The 22,148-nt window shown below is 36.2% G+C and overlaps 1 protein-coding gene across 1 annotated transcript in view; it reads left to right on the top strand.

Annotated features, from left to right (window-relative positions):
* Nucleotides 1–22,148, top strand: part of LOC144976165 (sodium-dependent phosphate transport protein 1-like) — a 47,591-nt gene that overhangs the window by 11,381 nt on the left and 14,062 nt on the right. The window contains exons 3-8 of the mRNA XM_078920346.1: nucleotides 4,575–5,068; nucleotides 6,412–6,515; nucleotides 12,187–12,316; nucleotides 15,731–15,818; nucleotides 16,527–16,622; nucleotides 20,267–20,399. Of these exons, the coding sequence (XP_078776472.1) occupies nucleotides 4,841–5,068; nucleotides 6,412–6,515; nucleotides 12,187–12,316; nucleotides 15,731–15,818; nucleotides 16,527–16,622; nucleotides 20,267–20,399 (779 nt within the window). The 5' untranslated portion in view covers nucleotides 4,575–4,840. The remainder of the gene's footprint in view (nucleotides 1–4,574; nucleotides 5,069–6,411; nucleotides 6,516–12,186; nucleotides 12,317–15,730; nucleotides 15,819–16,526; nucleotides 16,623–20,266; nucleotides 20,400–22,148) is intronic.

The raw sequence follows: 22,148 nt of genomic DNA on the forward strand, positions 1-22,148 counted from the left end.
CATTACCACGCTTTACTTGGGAGTGCTTTGCACTACCTTCAATACTTCACAAATTAAGATGGCGGCCGAGAATCAAAACAATGGTCAAATTAGGAAATTTTAAACTTTCACAAATCTATCAAGTTTTGTTCTAGAGTTTTTAAAATGCTTCTATGTGATGACAAATTGAATAAAAAAACGCCTGACAAAAGATCAGCGGTGAAAATACAAATTGAAAGAATACTGGAGATGTAGGAGCTTTCCGAATGTCTCCCCTTTACTTAACTTATGTGAGGTCAAATGAAAATCTGAAGCAGACGCGAAAAATATCGAGCTAGACCGACCCAATTGACAGTTTGCCGACAACGTTGAACTAAATATTTTCCAGGGCAATAATTATCACATCTATGGCATAAAAACAACAGTAATATCAGCAGTCATATTAGTTGGTGTTGGTAATCAGTGAAACTTGTTTAAAATTTCTGTAAATCCGAATACCTTCATACGATCAAGTGAATAATATCAGTATGAATGCCACGATTTGCTGAAAAATGCCAATCTGACAGTTCCTAGCAAACACACCCCTCCCCCCTCCTCGCTCAGGAATTTCTGTACTTGATGGACACCCCGCCCCCCCCCCCTTTTTTTTTCCACGCAACCACATTCCAAAACACACACACACACACACACACACATGTATAGATAGAATGCGCTTGGCCAAGGAGTTCACAACATTGCCATCCGGAAGTTTAACGGACCAACACACAAACTATTTGTAACCATGAACTTTTATAGTCTGGTCAATACAGTTTAGTGAGAACAACTCACAAACGCGGATGGCAAAAACAATAACAAAGGCCTGAGTGACGTCATCTGCATACTATCTATAGATAGTTCTAAGTTGACGTCACTCAGGTCTTTGTTATTGTTTTTTGCCATCCGCGTTTATGAGTAATTCTCACTAAGCTGTATTAACCTGACTATAAACGATCATGGTTGCACACAGTTTTGTGTGTTGGTCCGTTATACTTCCGGGTGGCAATGTTGTGAACTTCTTAGCCAAGCGCATACTATCTATACATCACACACAACATACACACACACACGCACACACACAAACATACAAGCAATGAGAAGACATTACTACATAACAACACGGATCACCGCTAAATCAACAACACAACGGAATTAAGGACTCTACTGGACAGATAGAGTTGAGGGTGTGGCCATAAGTTAAACCTGGGTATTATTAACCCGAAACAATCACATTGAAAGCATCAAAGGGGCAATAATAATACTTGATGTCATTAATAGATGAAAGCTGTTGAAAACTTAGTGTAGGTCTGAAATCCTTAAAGTAATTAAGTGAATACATTATTTCGAATGCAACGATTTGCTTAAAAACGCCAAACTGACAACTTTTTACAGTGTAGAAATTGGTTGATTTTGAGAGTGTTAGTGTCGTCGGTAAATTTTTTCATGATATCTGTTTGACTAAACAAACTTTCAAACTGACCTTAAATTATAAAAGGAAATCAAGTTATCTGTTTATCTATCTGTAAAAAATACATTTCTAATTTTCAAATCTTTCAGTAGAGTTGTGCGCCGTACAATTTTTTTTATTGACTCAAATAAGCACAATGTTCTCCACAAGGCTATATTTTTAAAAGAAAGGATGCTACTTCAAAGAGCCCATGAAATGCCTTTACTTAGCTTTATTTTTTTTTTTCAAATTCATTTTTGTCCCAATTACAATATCTCAAAGATTGCATAATGTTCAGGACAGGGCGGGGAGATTGGTGAGGCTATCAAAGCGTGACGATCCTATCTCCCCTGTTCTGGAAACTCTTTATTGGTTGCCGGTGAAGCAGCGCATTGAGTTAAGGATTGTATGTATTTGTGATAGTTCAATTCATGGCCTGACACCACCCAATCTAAATGATCTTTTATTTCATTATACACCTTGCAGATCGCTAAGATCTAATAGCATTATTCTTCTGACACAGAGGTACCCTCTAAGTCTGTTTCACAACAAATCCTTTGGAGTGACTGCGCCCAGGTTGTGGAATTCCCTTTCTTATAATACTAAGAATAGTGAAAATTTAGAAACCTTTAAATAGATATTGAAAACCGAATTATTTAGAAGAGCGTTTTTTCGACAATTTATATGTTTTATGTTTTAATAGGGTAGTAATGTGTATGACAAAGAGTTTGCGTATGTGGACGCGGAGAAGTTTCCGTATGTGGGTGTACGGGTGTATGTGTGTGAGCGTGCTAGTGTGAATACTAGTTTATATAGTCTGAGTGGTTGTAAAGCGCCATAGAGCACTTGTCAGTGGATTAATGGGCGCTATATTATTATTATTATTATTATTATTATTATTATTATTATTATTATTATTATTATTATTATTATTATTATTATTATTATTATTATTTATATTATTATTATTATTATTATTATTAATTATTATATTATTATTATTATATTATTATTATTATTATTATTATTATTATTATTATTATTATTATTATTATTATTATTATTATTATTATTATTATTATTATTATCATGTAATAAACATTAGGTTATTTGTAAACGAAAAATTAATTTTGAGATGAAATGATATCACCACATATTACGCTTTGTCCTAAGATAGCAGACAAGTGAGGCCCAAAACATAATATATAGAAGGACCCACAGATAGAAGTAGAAGTATCCTGGATCACATCATAAGATTATAATTATAAGATGGAGAAAGAAAGAGAAATAGAGGTAGATAGAAGAGAGTCATCCAGATGGGACAACTTCCGAGAGAGTACACCTATCTCGGAATAATATGTGAGTAGGTGACATGAAAAGTTATCTCCCTTAGACCATTACATCACAGTTCAAACTCACTTATCGTCAATATCTAGATTATAGTCTAACTGTTAATCCACTATATAAAAATTGAGCTTTTATATAGAGCAATATCCACTAAACGTGCTCAAAGCGCTTTACAAGGGGTTCCTGGCCAACTGTAACATTTAACATGTTGGACGAGACATGACGCCTGTTAGGCAATATTACACTTTTTTTCTGACAGAGAAAGTGCTGTAAACGGCCAAGTACTCATTTTACACCTGAGCACGGTGAGAGAATGTGAGTAAAGAGCCGTTTCCAAGGACTCAACAATGCGCCGAGCGAGGCTCGAACCCATGACCTTCCGATCCAAAAGCGAGTGTCACACCACTAGACCACATAGACCGCACAAAGTTACATAGTTACATCAACAGACCGATATACCAGCAGTCGGGATACCACCAAGTCAGTGTAAAGAAATAAGTTGAGCACTTAGAGAGCAGAATCAACTTCGCATGTTCAAAATCCAGAGATAAGTGGCGAGCGGTTTGGTTTTGTTAAAGAAAAGGGTACGTAAATTAATTTTTTACATTGAAAACAATAATGCAACCGTCAATCGAAAAACAAAAATCACTTTATTTATGCTTCATTAATTATTCCAAAGCTTTTGATTCAGTACAACACAAAACGCTCTTCAAAATCTTAGAAAAGATCTGTGTAGAAAGTAAAGACCTTCGAATTGTGAAAAGCGTATACTGGAATCAAACAGCGTGTGTCAAACTTGATAATGAAACATTGGACTTCTTTAACATCGAAAAGGGAGTAAGACGATGTTGCGTCTTATCACCGGATGTTTTTTTAACATATATAGTGAAATAATATTCAAAGAAATTGAAGATGGGTACGGCGTCGTTGTTGGAGGGCAGAATATGAATAGCATAAGATAAGCAGACAATGGTACTATGATGGCATACTCTCCAGAAAACGTGCAGAAAATTTTAGATATACTGGTGTACAAAAGTGAAGAGATGAGCCTGAAACTAAATATTAATAAACCGAATGCATGGTGGTCTCAAAGAATGACAACAACACGACCTTCATTGTCAGGAAGCGAGCGGATTGAATGTTATTGAACACCTACTTTCTTTTAGAGAATGATACGGGTTCGCATAAAGGTATGCCTATTATGATATGAGAAACCAGGTTATAAAGAATCAAAAGGGGAAGTTATGATATGTCGCCATGCAAATGCCTTGTGCTGAAATGCACAAATATCCCATTTATATTAAAAATCATGAATTTAAAAAAATATATATTTTACGGATTTCTCATACATGAATAGGAGCAATGCCTTATGTTCTATTTATGCATTTCAAAATTGTAAATGAATCCACTTTTTTATATCACAAAATGAGAAATAACTTTGATTCATGATGAATATTGATCACTGGAGACAAATACGTCTGAAACTTTAACTAGATAATGGGAGCAATCATGATTTGAACAAATTTCACGGTTGGCGTTAACCAGATGACTGCCAAACACGTATTTAAAAATTAGGCCAGAAAACTCGTCCTTCAAATATCGATCGATTTAAATGACCCTCATCTTTGCAAAAATTCTTAAACCTGGGACCTCGCGAGGTTTTCCGTCAAAAATTCTTAAAAACAGGTTAACTCTCTCATTACCAGCAAATTTTCAAAACTTCACACCCACCCAGCACAAAACTATATTTTTCTTACTCAAACAGAAAATCAAGAAGTACATTCCTTACATAAAAGGTTCAGCAAAATGAGATCTACAAGACAGTATCAAGTTTTTATAGCTATAATAAACACATTTCATTTAAATATTGTGGTGCACAAAGGAATCAGAAAGAGAAAAGTGTTGATTGTATCGTAACGAATGTGACGATTTTCCTATAGTTCGTAAGGGGAGAGTTAAAAGATCAACTTATTTCTTTTCATAGAATGAATATGGCCTTCCTGGAGACTGGCAATCTCCGTAATAGGAAGTATGGTCTTGTGTTCGTGCATGGCCAGTCAATCCAGTATGAGTTCCGCTTTGGTCTGTATGATTCGGGAAAATAACATCAACGACGACGATAACATCACCACCAACAACAACAATGGCAGCAGCAACAGCAACAATAACATCACCAATGGCATATGCACCAACACCAGCAGTTCCATTGATGTCCCTGGACCCCACAAAGCTCATGAGGCCACTAAGAAAGAGCACAATGTGAGTGTGTTTGTCTAATCAAGAGGCCTCCAGACAATAATATTATGAATAAAAAGATAAATATGCACATTTAAATAGCGCATTTTTATTGTTTCATCTTGCTTAGAAAAGTTTATTTCATATAGTGCAACTCACCTTTTAAGTGTCCTTTTCTAACTAACTCTCACAATGTCCTTCATTCACAGCCTGTATCAAGGTATTAATTTACACAAAACAAGTGAGAAGAGAAGGCACTTCTGTTGATAATAACAAGAAATGAAGTGAATAGAAAAGTGTCAGAAGACAATAGAAAATAAAAACTTCGTTGCTATGGCAGGCTCGAACCCACGGCACAACAATTTTTTTAAATTTTTGGAATGGTGGAGGTCGTCGACTGTGGAGCGTCCCTCTCGCGGCAAGGCGGGATTGTCGTAATAGTAGGGTTGTGGGTTCGAGCCCCCATCACCACACATTTTTTTTTCTATTGTCTTCTGGCACGTTTCTACCCACTTCATTTCTTGTTATTAATTTACACACGACGAGCTATATGGCGTGTGTGAAGCATTTTACAAAATAACACAACGCCTGGTCTAGATTTGGGAACTTTGCAAACTATCCAGTACTGACCACCTTTTAATCGTTGGACTCTGTTACAAGAAGAGTCACCATACCACTATGCTGCTAATGTCATATAATTTTGACATCCATGATTATTGCTAATTCTGGTCCGTTAGATTTCCCGATGGCAATGTCGTGAGTTCCTTAGCCAAGCGCACAGCATCTACATGATTTTTCAGAGTAGGCTTGACGGTGTGTCAAAACCTAGCCATCGTAAAGTTATAGCTTGACACTGACCAAAAATGACGTCAAAATGCCATTCTTTTGCCACAAAAGAAAACAAATCGTGAGTTGTATTCAATAGTTCAACCAATGAAATAACTTGTTTCCTTGAGCTCTACTAACGACAACTCAATAGACGCTACACAAAATTAAAAAAAGACGTCAAACTGCCAGTCCTGGAGGGTTCTAGTGTCAGGCTAATAGGTTAACGATGGCTACGGTCAAAATCCCACGTTTTTATTGGTCAAAAACCTACTGATTAATTCATCATCCATCGCATCAATCTGGTATTGTGTCAGAATAAACAAGATGAAGAAAACTTAATTTTTTAAAAATGCAGTTATAATTAGAAATTTAATAAAAAAAATAGTTTTTCTCCTCAATGAAAGCAAAATTTATAAGTTAAGCTTAAATTTCAAATTTAAGCATCAAGTTCATCCCAATTTTGTATCGTTTTGAGACCTTTATTACAATTCGCGGTTTAAAATTTGAACAGCACCTCATTCACGTTTACAATATTTCAGCCATGGAAATTCTCATGGGATTCTGAAGTTCAAAGCTGGGTGGTATCTACATTTTTTATAGGATATTACGTTGCCCAAGTGCCACTAGGGATCATTATAACAAGGTAAGACTGTGGAATAAGTAATCTGAAAAAAAAAAACAACAATAAAAACAAACAAACAAACAAACACGTATTTAACATTTTGGCCTGAAAATTAGTCCTTCAAATAACGATCGATTAAAATGACCCTCATCTTGTCAAAAACTCTCAAACATGGGACTTCCAGAAGTTTATTTTGTTATTCTAGCTTTCTAAGAGAAGTAAAGAAAAATATTAATAACGTTTGAAAAAGCAAAACAGAAAATTGATCAAAATATCTTTTAGAAAGAATCCTCTATATATCCCTTCTCTAATTTAGAAGATGCTCAGTGGGCATTAATATTCAACCTTCGAGTTGTGACGTATTTTATTACCGATGAAATTGCTAATTTTTGCATTCTTAGGTAGGGTTTGAGGGGGGCAAGGTGATCGAGTGGTCACGGCATTGCACGCAGGTCCTGGGTTCAAGCCGCGCTTCAAACACTTTCGTTTTTTATTCCGTGATCAAGATTATTAAGCTTTTTTTCAAACTTTTGACAAAACGGGTAGAGTAATTGTACAAGATTCGCACAGCCGATCATAACTTTCGATCCACACACTTTTTTTGACCTAGATTTTTGAAATTCGTTTCAATGCGTTAAATGCGGGAATAACACAATCACAGTATTTAATTGCCTCAACCAGTGTTCCTTCTTGTTCTTGAGATAGAAAAATAAGGTTGCAGTTTTTTTTCGCTTTATTTAACCCAAATTACTTTCCTAAAATCACGAAATCGGTGATTATCTACGTTGTGTGTGTGTGTGTGTGTGTGTGTGTTTAAAATACTCCCTTCGATAAAATAGCTAACTAAGCGTCATAAATATGGTTCTAGAGATCAGGATCTAGATAAAATACATCAAACAATGTTAAGGTTCTTGTGATAGAGTCGAGTTATAGGTTTGAATGACTAGTGTGCGAACCGATGAAAATGTGTGCGAAGCGATGGTCACATGAGGAAAAGTGTGCGAACCAAAAGTACAAGGGTATTTTTGGGGGGAAGAAAAAGTTGGCATGTGACTTGTTATAAATAATGCTTGTAGAAAGTAATCGCATTCGGAATATTGAGCAATCAATGGGCTTCAAAACAGTATGTGCAGATGTGTCCCTTCCCTATGAAACTCCCGCCTACTAGCGCCGGGCATTCGGAACATTTTCATATTCCTGTTACGATTGTGATCCTGGTGGCGTTGTTCCTGTTCCGTAACCTGTTCCTATTCGACAAATGGATGATGCCAAGTCTGCAAAGATAGATCATCATCAAGCCCTACTGCAACCTCCTCGTGGTGTCGAACGGTAACAGGTCAAGCTGGCCAACTGCAGAGAGCGACAAGAATAGGCAATGGCAAACCATTCTTGTAACTTTGCCGAGTTAACTGCATGAATAAGTCCAAAAAGTTAAACGGTGACAGCGTAAAGGGGAGCACGTTTTCACGGAAGACTGCTGCCTCATCGGTTGGGAGCGTGATGTTCGTCAGGTCACACCGAACCGTCAGCCAGTTACTAGGCGAAATAAATTTAACAAATGTGACAAAACCAAAATTGGGACATGGAATGGCAGGACCTGTGCCCAAAAAGGAAAACTAACTAACATTCTAAAAGAAATGAAACAGCTCACAATAAATATTCTTGGCCTGGCAGAGATGAGATGGAAAGAGCAGGGAACCATGTCAAAACAAGAAAACAACACGACGTATAAGATCATATGGAGTGGTGGAACCTCTTTCCAAAAAGGAGTAGGGATGATCTTAGAACAACAATCAACCAAATTTTACAAAGGGCACATAGCAATCTCAGACAGAGTTTTGCTGGTTAAGCTAAGAGGACCTGTAGTTGACACCAATATTATTCAAGTTTATGCACCAACAGAAGAGGCGACAGATGCAGATATGACAGAGTTTTACCATTCACTAGACAAAGCAAAACGAATGTGTAAATCACAAGAAGTCCTTATGGTAACGGGGGACCTAAATGCTAAGATTGGCAGAGGCAGAGATGGTGACATAATCGGACCACATGGACTCGGAGACAGAAATGAACGAGGAAACATCTGGGCAGATTGGTGTAGAACAAATAAATTAATGGTTTCAAACACCTGGTTTCAACAACACCCAAGAAGAACCTGGACATGGCAATCACCAGAGGACAGAGCAAGGAACCAGATAGACTTTATAGCAGTATCATCAAGATTCAGAAATGGCATATTAAATTGCAAAACCTACCCAGGCGCCGATGTAGACAGTGACCATGTCCCAGTTGTTTGTACAGTAAGAATAAAGTTTAAAGCTATTCAGAGAACAGCTGGTAGAATAAAGCGGGATTACGGGTTATGCAAAGACAATGCCATACAAACAAAAATGAGAGAAGAATTTGAAAGTGCACTCATGATACAAAGCCAAAGTGAACCTGATAACGAAAAATGTGAAAAACAATTTGATATATTCCAAAAGTGTGTCAAAGCAACTGCAGAAAAGCATTTACCAATAGCTCAAATAAACAGCAAAAAGGAATGGATGACAAATGAAATTCTAAACCTATTTGAAGAAAGACGAAAATGCAACAGAGGGTCTGCAGAATACCAAACATTGAACAACCACATTAAATCCAAATGCATCGAGGCACACGAGAACTATCTAGACTGGAAATGCTGCGAAATCGAAAGAGAATACAAACCCAACCCCCAACAAGCTCACCAAAGAATAAAAGAACTATCAGGGAAAGGGAAAAGCAAAGCAGCAGGAAGTTGTATCCAGAACAAACAAGGGGAACTGCTATTTGAAGAACAACATATAGAAAGCCGATGGGTAGAATACATAGGCGAACTGTACAATGATCCAAATAGAAATGAATCACCACTGAAATTCAAAGAACCATTAAGCGGACCAAAAATCACCAAAAGTGAAATTGAACATGCCATGGAACGAATAAGGGATGGTAAAGGCCCTGATGAAATATCTGTAGAGGTATTAAAAAGCCTAGGAGATCTAGCGATTGATGAACTTCACATATTATTCAACAATATATACAACACTGGGAAAATTCCAGAAGATCTCTGTAACTCTATTTTCATAGCAATACCAAAGAAAGCAGGTGCAGTCAGATGCGAAAATTTTAGAACTATAAGTTTAATAAGCCACATCAACAAAATACTGTTGCGTATAATTATCAACAGGCTAAGGAATAAGATTAACCCCGAAATCGCAGAAGAACAATATGGATTCCAACCTGACAGAGGGACAAGGAACGCAATATACCTCCTCCGTGTTTTAAGTGAAAGAGCTATACAGGTTCAGACCCCACTATACCTCTGTTTTGTCGACTACAAAAAAGCTTTTGATAGAGTACGCCACGAAGAAATACTAAAACAACTGCACTCCATTGGCGCTGATGAGAAAGACCTCAGACTCATGCAAACATTATACTACACCCAGCAGGCATCTATCAAAATCGGAAACTCTACAGGAAATTCCATTCCTATTAAGAAAGGAGTCCGTCAAGGGTGTGTTGCCTCACCAGATCTGTTTAATCTATACCAAGAAACAATCATGAGGGGCATAACTAGTATGGAGGGAATAAAAGTAGGAGGTCACAACATAAATAATATAAGATACGCAGACGATACGTTACTCGTTGCAACATCAGAAATCCAACTTCAAAAGATTGTTGACAAAGTGGTAGTAGATAGTGAAGCCAAGGGAATGGAAGTGAATATCACCAAAACGGAATGCATGGTAATACAGAAAAACCCCGAAAACAACAACACCTGCAATATAACGATTCACGGCGAGCAACTTACCAACGTAGAAAGTTTTAAATACCTAGGTTCAATAGTGACAACAGATGGAAGATGTAACCGAGACATACGAGCAAGAATAACTCAAGCCAAACAGGCCTTCATGGACCTCGGAAACATTTTGAAAAACAAACAGATGTCGTTCGGGATTAGATTCCGAGTCTTGAAGTGCTACGTGTGGCCAATCTTATTATACGGATGCGAAAGCTGGACTACAAATGCAGAAACACAAAAGAACATTGAAGCTTTTGAAATGTGGTGTTTGAGAAGGATGCAGAGAATATCGTATACTGCACACAAAACGAACGAAGAAGTGCTAAAACAAACATACCAACAAAGGAAACTAATGCCCTTAATAGCGGATCGACAACTATCCTTTTTCGGACACATAGTAAGAAAAGATAAGAATGAATACCTGGCAAGTTGTGGAAAAATACCTGGTAAACGCGCCCGGGGGAGACAAAGAAAAACACTCATAGACCAACTGAAGGGCTTCACCAACCTAACAATCCAAGAGCTGTTTAAAAAGGAAGAGACAGGGAGGAATAGAGAGAGGTAATTCATGCAGTATCCGAAGCCTGGACCAGGCATGGAACCTAGAAGAAGAAGAAGAAGAACCTGTTCCTGGTCGAAGAGTTTCGTATCAGTCATGTCCTAAGTAGTACGGAGTGCGTACTCGTGGTTGTGGTTTCAGCCACAGACAGACGAGAGGTTCAGACTGAGCGGGAGGAGGGAGGGACGTAGGCTGGTTTGCGCGGGCGCTCTCTCTCTCTCTCTCTCTCTCTCTCTCTCTCTCTCTCTCTCTCTCTCTCTCTCTCTCTCCACACAGACACACATACACACACATACACACAAACACACACACACACATGCATACACGGACAGAGACGACGTCCGCCAATCCCCAGCTCCTCGTCTCATTCTTCGCCCGTAGACTGAACCATTCCTCACCCTTCATGTATGTTGTCATCAAATTGTTGGTTTATTGGCGAAAGCCTAAGATTGAATAAACTTTGAAACCTTCACCTCACCAAATCACATCTTTTTGTTAACACTTGACACAGTAACAGGAACATGACCATGAACGTGTTCCTAGTAAATGTTCCTGGTTGAGCTGTGTTCCTGGTGTTCCTGTTCTCGAGACCCAAAACCCGTGCGGCACTACCGCCTACTGTCATTCTAATTCAGTCATGTCTGCAGATCAGGATTGGGCCCAATATGCCGTGAGTCGTGCGAAGCTTGTACGATTCCTCTAATACGCTTCAGCAGTCGTAACGTCACTTCCCTCGTAATGACGCATGGTAACTTAGTAACTGGCTCTAAACTATCAGAACAATGGCCGACGCCCTTATGAAATATTTCTCCGACGAGCATAAAATGTATCCAGAGGAAAACACATTTTAAATCTGATCATGTTTTGACTTTTACAGATTCTGATCACAAGACATATGAAAAGTTCTAGTCAGCATGTAGAATAAACAGTACCGATTTTCTTTGTTTAGAACCACGATGACCGCTGTTGCTGGGAGACGTGACACCAGACTATTGAATCCAATTCCTGTGTACAGCACACGTTAGATTATCAATTTTCTCGCGCGTATTACCCGGTCTATGATATCTACTAAAAATACTCCGTGGTCAGAGGGACGTAATTAATAATTAATATTGGTTTGGGAACACACGTTTTGTTTTGTTTTATTATGTTTTGGTGGAGGGAGGATTATATGTCTGTTTTTGCTTTGTTGTTTTGTTGCTTTTTTTGACATACGAGTTCCCTTGGTGGCTGTCGTGTTCATATGTATACAATCCTAGCCCAATTTTCAGTGCATCTATTATTACATCTTACAACTTCCATTCCATCCACAGACTTGGATATAAAGGCACCGTGTTGACAAGTCTATTGGCCAATGGTATTTTTCACATATTGAGCATTCCTGCTGCCCGATGGAGTGTGACAATGTTATACGTGGTCAGAACACTGGCTGGAATCAGTAGTGTAAGGAAATTGATATTGTTGTCATCATCATAATCATCATCATCATCATCATCATCATCATCATCATCATCATCATCATCATCATCATCATCATCATCATCATCAATATCATCATCATCAGCATCATCATCAGCAGCAACATCATCATCATCATCACCATCATCATCATCATTATTATTATTATTATTATTATTATTATTATTATTATATTATTATTATTATTATTATTATTATTATTATTATTATTACTATTATTATTATTATTATCATTATTATTAATCTTCTTCTTCTTATTATTATTATTATTATTATTATCCTACATGATAAGTGTTGCTGTCGGCTAAGGACTCCTTGTAGAGCGTTTTGAGCACGTTTAGTGGATATTGCCCTTTATTGCGGTTATGTGGTCTGGTGGCATGACTCTCGCTTTCGGAACAGAAGGTTCTGGGTTCGAGCCTCGCTCGGCGCATAGTTGAGTCTTTGGAACAGTCTTTATCCTCAAATTCTTTCACCGTACACAGGTGTAAAATGAGTACCTGGCTGTTTACACCGTTGTCTCTGCCGGGAAAAAATGTATTATCGCCTAACGGGCGTCATCTCTCGTTCTGCTGTTGGTCTAGGACCCTTTGTAAAGCGTTTTGAGTACGTTTAGTGGATATTGCGCAATATAAAAGCTCAAGTTCTTTATATTTTTGTTTTTTGTTGTTTTTTTTTAATTTTTTTTTTGTTGTTGTAATGAATTGTTGTTTAATTTGTTTAAATTGCCCCGACATAGGTAATACCATTTTCAGATAATGGGTAACATCGATAAGAAGATCCCTCCCAATCCCATTCGTTCAAGATGTGCAAAGAGGCCAAGATATAAAAAAATGTTAAACTTTATTATTATCACTTCTATTTGGTAGAATGAACGTTTGATATTATATATTTTCCCACATGATTTTGAGGTTATTTGACATTTTTAAAAGACCAAATATGAACTCTCTAATGGAATTAAATAATAAAAACTAACCTTGATCTGACCTTTTAAAATGTATTATTTTGTTATTAATAAGACCCCGATAATTGAATTTAGAATTTAAATAATTATAAATTCAAATTTTAAGGTTTTTAAAAATATCATTATGTCTCCCTTCTCCAACAAAATGAACAAAAACTATGTTTATTTATACACACACACACACACACACACACACATATATATACATATATATATATATATATATATATATATATATATATATTTTGCTATAAATTCAATTTGAAAGCCAAATAAAAAGAAGAAGGCGGCGTTGGCTGGGTCATGTGTCCAGACTGGATAAAGCGTCACTTCCCAATAAATAATAATAATAATAATGCTGAAAACTTATATAGCGCTATAACTCCGAGACACCAGACTCTAAGCGCTTAAATTACAAATTACTTTGGCTGAAACATACTCATTTACACACACAAGCACACACACACACACACACACACACACACACACACCAACAAACACACAACACAACACACAACACAAACCAAACCTATCTTGCTTCTCAAACCATCTACTAAAATCGAAACAAATATGTTTTAAGCGAACGTTTAAAAATAGACAAAGATTCTTTTTCACGAATGCTCTGCAGCAAGGCGTTCCAAATTGAGGGTCCGAAATGAGAAAAGGATCTCATTCCAGCATTTTTCCGAATTCGAGGGACAACTAGTTTTGTGGAATCACTCGCCGAACGTAAGGGGCGGGGTTTTGAATATCTTTCAATTAGTTCTGAAAGGTAGGAAGCGGCAGTACCTTCAAGACAACGGTACACTAAAACACAAGCTTTGAATTTAATCCTTTTCTCAACAGGCAGCCAATGCAGGTCATGAAGTAGAGGTCCGGCAGAGTCGCACCTACACTTCATGAATACTGGTCTGGCAGCGCTGTTTTGGACAATCTGAAGACGTTTCAGATTGTATTGCGAAACGCCAAACAACAGAGCATTACAATAATCCAATTTCGATAGTACGAGGGATACAACCAGGTGCTTTGTCACATCCTCAGATATGAACCGTCTAATGGAAGCAATCTTTTTTAGTTGGAAAAAGAGAGATCTAACCACATTATTAACCTGATGCTCCATCGACAGTCCAGAGTCTAAGAATGTGCCAAGGTTTTTCACTTTGTCAACAAGTTGAACGGAGGCATCCCCCAACTTCAAATCTGTTTCACTTTTCCACTTCCTGTTCCCCACATACAGCACCCCCGTCTTATCATCATTCAGTTTCAGTCTGTTCTCATTCATCCTTTCTTAACACTTTGGATACAATTTTTACTATTGGCTGATACTTCTTGTAAATTTCTCGTATTGGAAACGCAGTACAATTGCGTATCATCAGCGTATTGATGATAAGACAGACCGAAACTTCTGATGATTTTAGACAGAGGGCCAACGTACAAAACAAAAAGAACGGGTCCAAGTACTGAACACTGGGGAACCCCCCCCCCCCCAATCAAGTAATAATCTGTTTACGATTAAACAAATATGACCTAAACCAATCAAGCGCTGCACCAGACACGCCATAAGTAATTTCAAGACGTTTGAGAAGAAGATTGTGATCAATAGTATCAAAAGCAGACGATAGGTCAAGCAAATTCAGCAAAGAACATGAACCATTGTCTATAACAGAGAGGAGATCATTAACAACGGTATACTGGACAGCAGCAGATGGGAAGAGATAGCGGGGGAGACCCAAAGAAACCCGGCGAAGGACCATGGGAAATGAAATAAAGGAAGCAGGCTACACAGAGTACCGTCCTGTGTTATCTATGGCAGGCTAGTCGTGGAGTACAGCTACCGCAAATGTAGTAGAGCCGACCGCAAAAAATGGATATGTCTGGTGGATGCTCTATACTCTATAACTCTCTCCTTACCGGCCACTTTCCGGATTGTCCTCAAAACTTCACACCCAACCTGTACAAAAAGAGATTTATTTCACTCAAACACAAAAGCTGTTAGTTCTTGCTATGCATATTTCTTTCTGGTAAACAAGCTCTTCAACACAATGTTAATATACTTTAACTATAGGAAACAATTTTGATTAAATATTATGATGTGCAAAAGAAATTAGAATGAGAAAAATGTTGACTGAATCATAACGAATAATGACGATATTCCTATGGAAGGTAAGGTGGGGGTTGAAGACCGAACATGATTAAGTAAGTAATAAGTATAGAGGCAATCAGAGAGAAAACCGCTTTTGGGATTCGTTTTTGTCTATATGTTCCATTAATTTAAACCGGGAAAGGGCATGAAACCAGTGACTAGACCTCGTCACACATTTCAATATGAAAAAGAAACTTAGCAATGCTCAATGTTTTGTATCTGGCATCAAATTGATTCATGTTTGAATAAATCCTATTCTTTTTCCTCCCAGAGCGTCCAGTTCAGTGGGGCTCTCGGTATAATAGCCAACTGGTGCCCGGAGAAAGAAACAAGTTTCCTCTTTGGAATAGGGGGCGCTGGTCAGAGTGTACTTGTTGTTATATGCCAGATAATTCATGAATATATTATTGCTACTACTACTACTACTACTACTACTACTACTACTACTGCTGCTGCTGCTGCTGGTACTCCTACTACTACTCCTACTCCAATGTTCCTGCGTTACCAGAAATAATAATTATTAATTATTCTGATTATTATTATATAACTATATTGTTATTATTATTATTATTATTATTATTATTATTATTATTATTATTATTATTATTATTATTATTATTATTATTATTATTATTATTATTATTATTATTATTACTATTACTATTATGTATTATTTTATTATATTATTATTATTATTATTATTATTATTATTATTATTATTATTATTATATTTTATTATTATTATTATTATCCCTTCCGCTATGACATAAAAGGATATCTCGCCTGGGCATTCCACCAAAGATGAATATATTAATATATAATATATCAAATTCCAAAAACTAATCTTAAACGTTTTGGCGAAAGATCATTCAATAAAGTAGGACCCATCACTTGGAATTCACTCCCACTGTCAGTCAGACATATATATATATATATATATATATATATATATATATATATATATATATATATATATATATATATATTTTTTTTTTTTTTTTTTAATGGGTCGCTAGCGAACTACTGTATTCAGACCTCCCATGAAATGTTTTTATTCTATCATGCAGGTGCTGAGTTAGGGAACATTTTATCATACTTATTGTCACTGTTTGGATGTGAAACAGACTTCCAAGGAGGATGGCCTATTGTCTTTTATGCCCTGGGTAGGTATCGTATAAACTGTTGTTGTGGTATTTATTAACCCTTTCCTTTCCAGTCATTTTCAGAAGTTTCCCCAAAACTTCACACCCACCCAACAGAAGAAACAGACATTTCTTACTCAAACAGAAAAGCAACAAGCACATTCTATAGATAGTATGCACTTGGCTAAGAAGTTCACAACATTGCCATCCGGAAGTATAACGGACCAACACACAAAACTATGTGTAACCTTAAACGTTTATAGTATGGTTAATACAGTTTAGTGAGAATCACTCACAGACGGGGATGGCAAAATAGAATAACAAAGGCTTGAGTGACGTCATCTTCGTTCTATCTATACATAATATTGTTCGGCAATATGAGCTATAATTCAGAATGTCAAGTTTTTATAGCTATAGCAAAATAAAAATTAAATCTGGATCAGAAAAGTGACGGTTGCATTGTAACAAATGTGACGATTTTCCAATAGGTGGTAAGGAGAGGGTTAACCCTTTCAGTCTCAATTTCAGCTCACAATTTCCTGCTTCATTGATTGGTTGATGAGGTCAGGACCAACGGCCATGCAAGAGAACTTATTTGGTTCTTGGTCGACATGTACATATATGCAGGCCTGACATCCGAACCGACTTATAGGCCTTATTTAATATTGTTATAATGGACATTAGTTTGCGTCATTTTTTGAAATTCCCATTACACCAATGAGCCCATACAGAATTAGATTATCAGACCTGCAAACAAGTGCACGTCGCCGCTAATCGTTCGGGGTCGGAGTATCTGCAGGTTTGATAACCCAAATTGTTATAGGCTCATTAATAATGGATATACTCTTAAACCAACACTAAATATTTTACGTTAAATCAATGTTTAAAAAGCCCATAATTGTGTGTTCGGTAATCAATCCTGCACTTATATGCACGTCGCGATAGGCAATAAGTCAATATACATTTTCTATATTTTCTGGATAAACCGTGTGAGGGCTACGTATTGTCTTTGGTTTGATATTGTTTGACTTGAAATGAAATTGAATAATAATAATAATAATAATAATAATAATAATAATAATAATAATAATAATAATAATAATAATAATAATAATAATAATAATAATAATAATAATAATAATATAATAATAATAATAATAATAATAATAATAATAATAATAATAATAATAATAATATGAATAATAATATGAATAATAATTATAATAATGATGATAATGATGACGACGACGATGATGATGATGATGATGATGATGATGATGATAATGATGATGACGATGATGATGATGATGATGATGATGATGATGATGATGATGATGATGATGATGATGATGATGATGATAAGAACAACAAGCATCATGATCATCATCATCATCATCATCATCATCATCATCATCATTGCCATGCTCAAGAGCTAACTCGACTACATTCATAAAATAAAGATGTGACAAATTGAATAAGACCCCCAGAATTTACGAGTTACTTTTGAAATAAAGGACAAATGACGAATTGGTTTAAGATGTTCTGAACATCGAAAGATGAAAGTTAATGAGATGAATGTTCTTATAAATAAATAATGATCACAGTTATAAATCATAATATGACAATATTACGTAACTTTTGTGATCTTGAGGGTAATCTTGTATGGACTTGTGAGGTCCTACTTCCAGACAGAGGGTACTTTTATCAAGATCATCAGGATGCGACGACAATCTTGACAGTTTATGATTAGCAAAGGTGACCAATGCAGTTCCGGTGTTATGTCTTGATAGTGGATTCAAATAATGGATTTTCCACCAAGCCCCGATAGCAAGATATAAATCTTTAAAATATTATAAGTGATATGAGGAGAGGAGTGGCCTGGCCGTCAAAGCATAAGTTATTGAGAGAAGTGAAGGAGGAAGATTAAATCAATCAGCTTTAAGAATTAGTGGCTTCGTGACAGAAGGTAGAACGAAAAGTATTCACAAATTTGAAATGAATTCAAAGAGAATGCTATTAAATGAATGGAAATATAATATTAGAAGGTAAAGTTTTTCTACGCCTTCCGAAATATAACTAGAGCGAGATGAACTCCGCTCTTACTAAAATAAAAACTTTATAACATAAATGTGAATCATCGTTATGTGACACCCCCACCCACGTTTAAAATAGACTCGTTAACCATTATGAGAAAGATAGATTTTGCAAACGGGAATAAATGTAATATCATGATACTATAGCGTTAATCCAGTGTTGTGATTTGTGCAACAGCACAAATTGTTTATTAACAAGACATGAACATGTTTATGATAAAGTAGGTATGATGAATAGGCGACAATAACAATGAAATATTGTGAAAACAAATCATTACGATGACCTGACAATGAAGCATGAATTAATCAATGATTCGAATGCAATCTATTGAATGAAATGAATGAAAATGTAAATTAAATATTGACATATCCATTATAAATCATTAATGAGTGAAAATTCATAATAACAACAATAAAAAATAAAAGATTTCCTAACCCATGAGTGGATGTGGCATTTATATCCAAACAATACTCAGTTTTACATTAAATTGGGACATGGTTACAAAATAAATGAAATTATCGAAGGCGTGCGTTCTGATTTGGCATAATTTTGCGAGGTAACTACAGTATGCATAAGAGGTAGTTGGGTTAAATTATATCCTTCTCACTTGTTTACACTAATCGGGAAACCAGATCTGCCTGAATATTCTCACCGCCAGGTATATGAGAGATAATATTGAAGGTGTAATTTTACAAAAACAGACTCCACCTTAGCACTCTACTATTATTCATTTTGTTATTTCATATACGCGAGTGGCTTATGGACCGTTTCGACCACAAACTCTTTTAGCAGTAGATATCTGCTGAATGTCTTTAACCCTCTCCTTACCAACTATAGGAAAATCGTCACATTCGCTACGATACAACCAACATTTTTCTTATTCAAATTTCTTTTGTCCATCATAAAATTTAAAGACAATGAACAGTGTGTTGTAGAGCATGTTTTGCTGAATAAATTGTGCATCGCAAGAAATTACTGCAATTGTATTTGGGTGATAAAAAATCTACTTTTGTGTTAGTTTGGTGAGAAGTTTTGGGGAAAATCCTGAAAATGGCTGGTAAGGAAAGGGTTAAAGCAAAGACGATGGCCAGTCCTTCACGCTCTATTAAAGAGTACCGTTATTCCCTGTCCAATAATTTCCTGCTTGCGAATAAGCAAGACATTAGAGTTCCCTCGTGCTCTTGTAATAATAGGACATCTACGATGCCCTTATCAGACGCGTCAGTTCTTACTACAAATTCTTTTGACATGTCGGGTAGTTTAAGAATTGGTTTTGAACAAAGTGCTGACTTTAATTGATCAAAGTTATTCTGACACGTTTCTGTCCAAACAATTTTATTCGGTGACCCTTTCTTTGTCAGATTTGTTAGTGGTGTCGCGATGTGCTCAACACGTAACACGAGACATAGCCTTTATTTGGCGATATTACATGTATTTTCCGCAAATAAATGTGAATCATCGTTATGTGACAATCATCATCATCATCATCATCATCATCATCATCATCATCATCATCATCATATCACCATCCCCATCAACAATATTATCTCATAACTTCCATCATCATCTAGGGAGCTTTCAAATCCTGCTGGGTATAACCATGATGTTGGCAGTGACAGATTTCCCATCCAGCCATCGTTTCATTTACCCACATGAGACAAAGTACATCTCCGATAATAGAGTACACGACAAAAAACCCTCGCGGTAGGTGTTGACTGTATAACACATACAAAACTTAAAATTTATATAGCGCATTATCCATTAAACGTGCTCAAAACGCTTAATGAACAGTCCCTGGCCAAAAGCGCAACACGTAACATTTAGGACGAGACAAAACTTTTGTGAGGTGATATTGCATTTATTTTCCGACAGAGAGACAACGCTATAACGACCAGTTACTCATTTGACCCATGAGTACGGTGAGAGAATGTGAATAAAGAGCCTTTTCCACGGACTCAACTATTCACCGCTCAGAGCTCAAACCGAGGACTTTCTGAACCAAAGGCGAATGTCATACCACTAGATCACATAGCCTCTCAAACATACACAATGTGCCTGCATACAATTGTTAAAATTCGCATGGTCTAAACGTGTGACCTTGCTTTTCAGAGTTCAAGTTCAAGTTCAAGAACTTATTTATCGGAACAATAAGGCTATAAATTAAACCAGGCGAATTTTAACTTGACAACTCAATTGCATCTGATGTTAAATTCCACTATAAATAACTTAACAAATTATGGTGGAGTTTTTCCCCCCTCTCTTTCACCAAGCAGATGATATATATTTAAAAAATATATAAATAAAAATCACTTCATTTATCCCTAATTAGAAACGTTATCTTTAGGGTCTATCTCGGAGGAGAGACTGGCGTCAGCCCAAGTAAAGTGAGCTAGGGGGAAATGACTCGTTAAAGGCAACTCAGCGTGGTGGGTAGTCGAATTTCGGTACATTTCGGGAACGAAGCAAAGATCAGAGAGCTGAATCAGGCTGCTCTATGACTGTTTGTTGTAGTGTAAACACGATAGCTCATTTGGAATGTAATTATTTACCAATTAATATTATTTATTTATTTTTTATTTAATTATTATTTATTTATTATTTATTTATTTATTTATTATTTATTTATTTATTTAAAATAAGTTTCGATCTCCTACAATTAAAAGTGTAAAAATGTATGCTGGCCTAGGAAAACATACCAAACGTCACTGAACCTAGTTTTGACCTATAAGGCTATAAGATAAAGGTAAAAATGGAGTCAGTAACAAAGAGAAATAAATTACATCATTCTGATTTAAATCATAGAGAGTATGTGGTAAAGACTAAGGGAGTTAATTTTTGACATATTGCACGGTTCAGTCCCTTTATTAACGTACATATATCTTCAAACTGGCGACCAATGCTTTCAACAGCAGTGTTATGGTCTTGACTCCTACTCAGAAAGAATTGCCGCTCGTTGTGGCCTTAATCAAGTCACCTTGCCCTAGATTCCTTTGATAACGCCTATGTATTCCAATCTTCCCTTCAAATAGACCGTAATGACCATTGGAGATCAATAAAAAGAGAATTTTAAATATATACATTATATGAACTACCACGTGGTCTGAGGGAGTGTAAGTCTTTACCTACCGTTAAAAAGAATCTCAAGACACATTTTTACTGTATTTGTTTTTATTGACTCTATGAATCCTTGATTTGGCTGTGAATTATTATTATTATTATTATTTTCACTTAAAATTGATAATTTATATTGTAAAGTGTCCAGAGCTTGTGTTTTACACGAGAATGAGCGCTCTATAAATGTGTATTATACACACCACACCCCAACACACACACACACACACACTATATATATATATATATATATATATATATATATATATATATATATATATTATATATATACCAGACAATATATATATAATTTATTACTGAGTTTTGCCCATTCTGGGTTAG

Source organism: Berghia stephanieae, chromosome 7 (genome assembly GCF_034508935.2).
Source record: "Berghia stephanieae isolate SIO BIC M18660-M18661 chromosome 7, UCSD_Bste_1.3, whole genome shotgun sequence".
Taxonomy (NCBI): domain Eukaryota; kingdom Metazoa; phylum Mollusca; class Gastropoda; order Nudibranchia; family Aeolidiidae; genus Berghia; species Berghia stephanieae.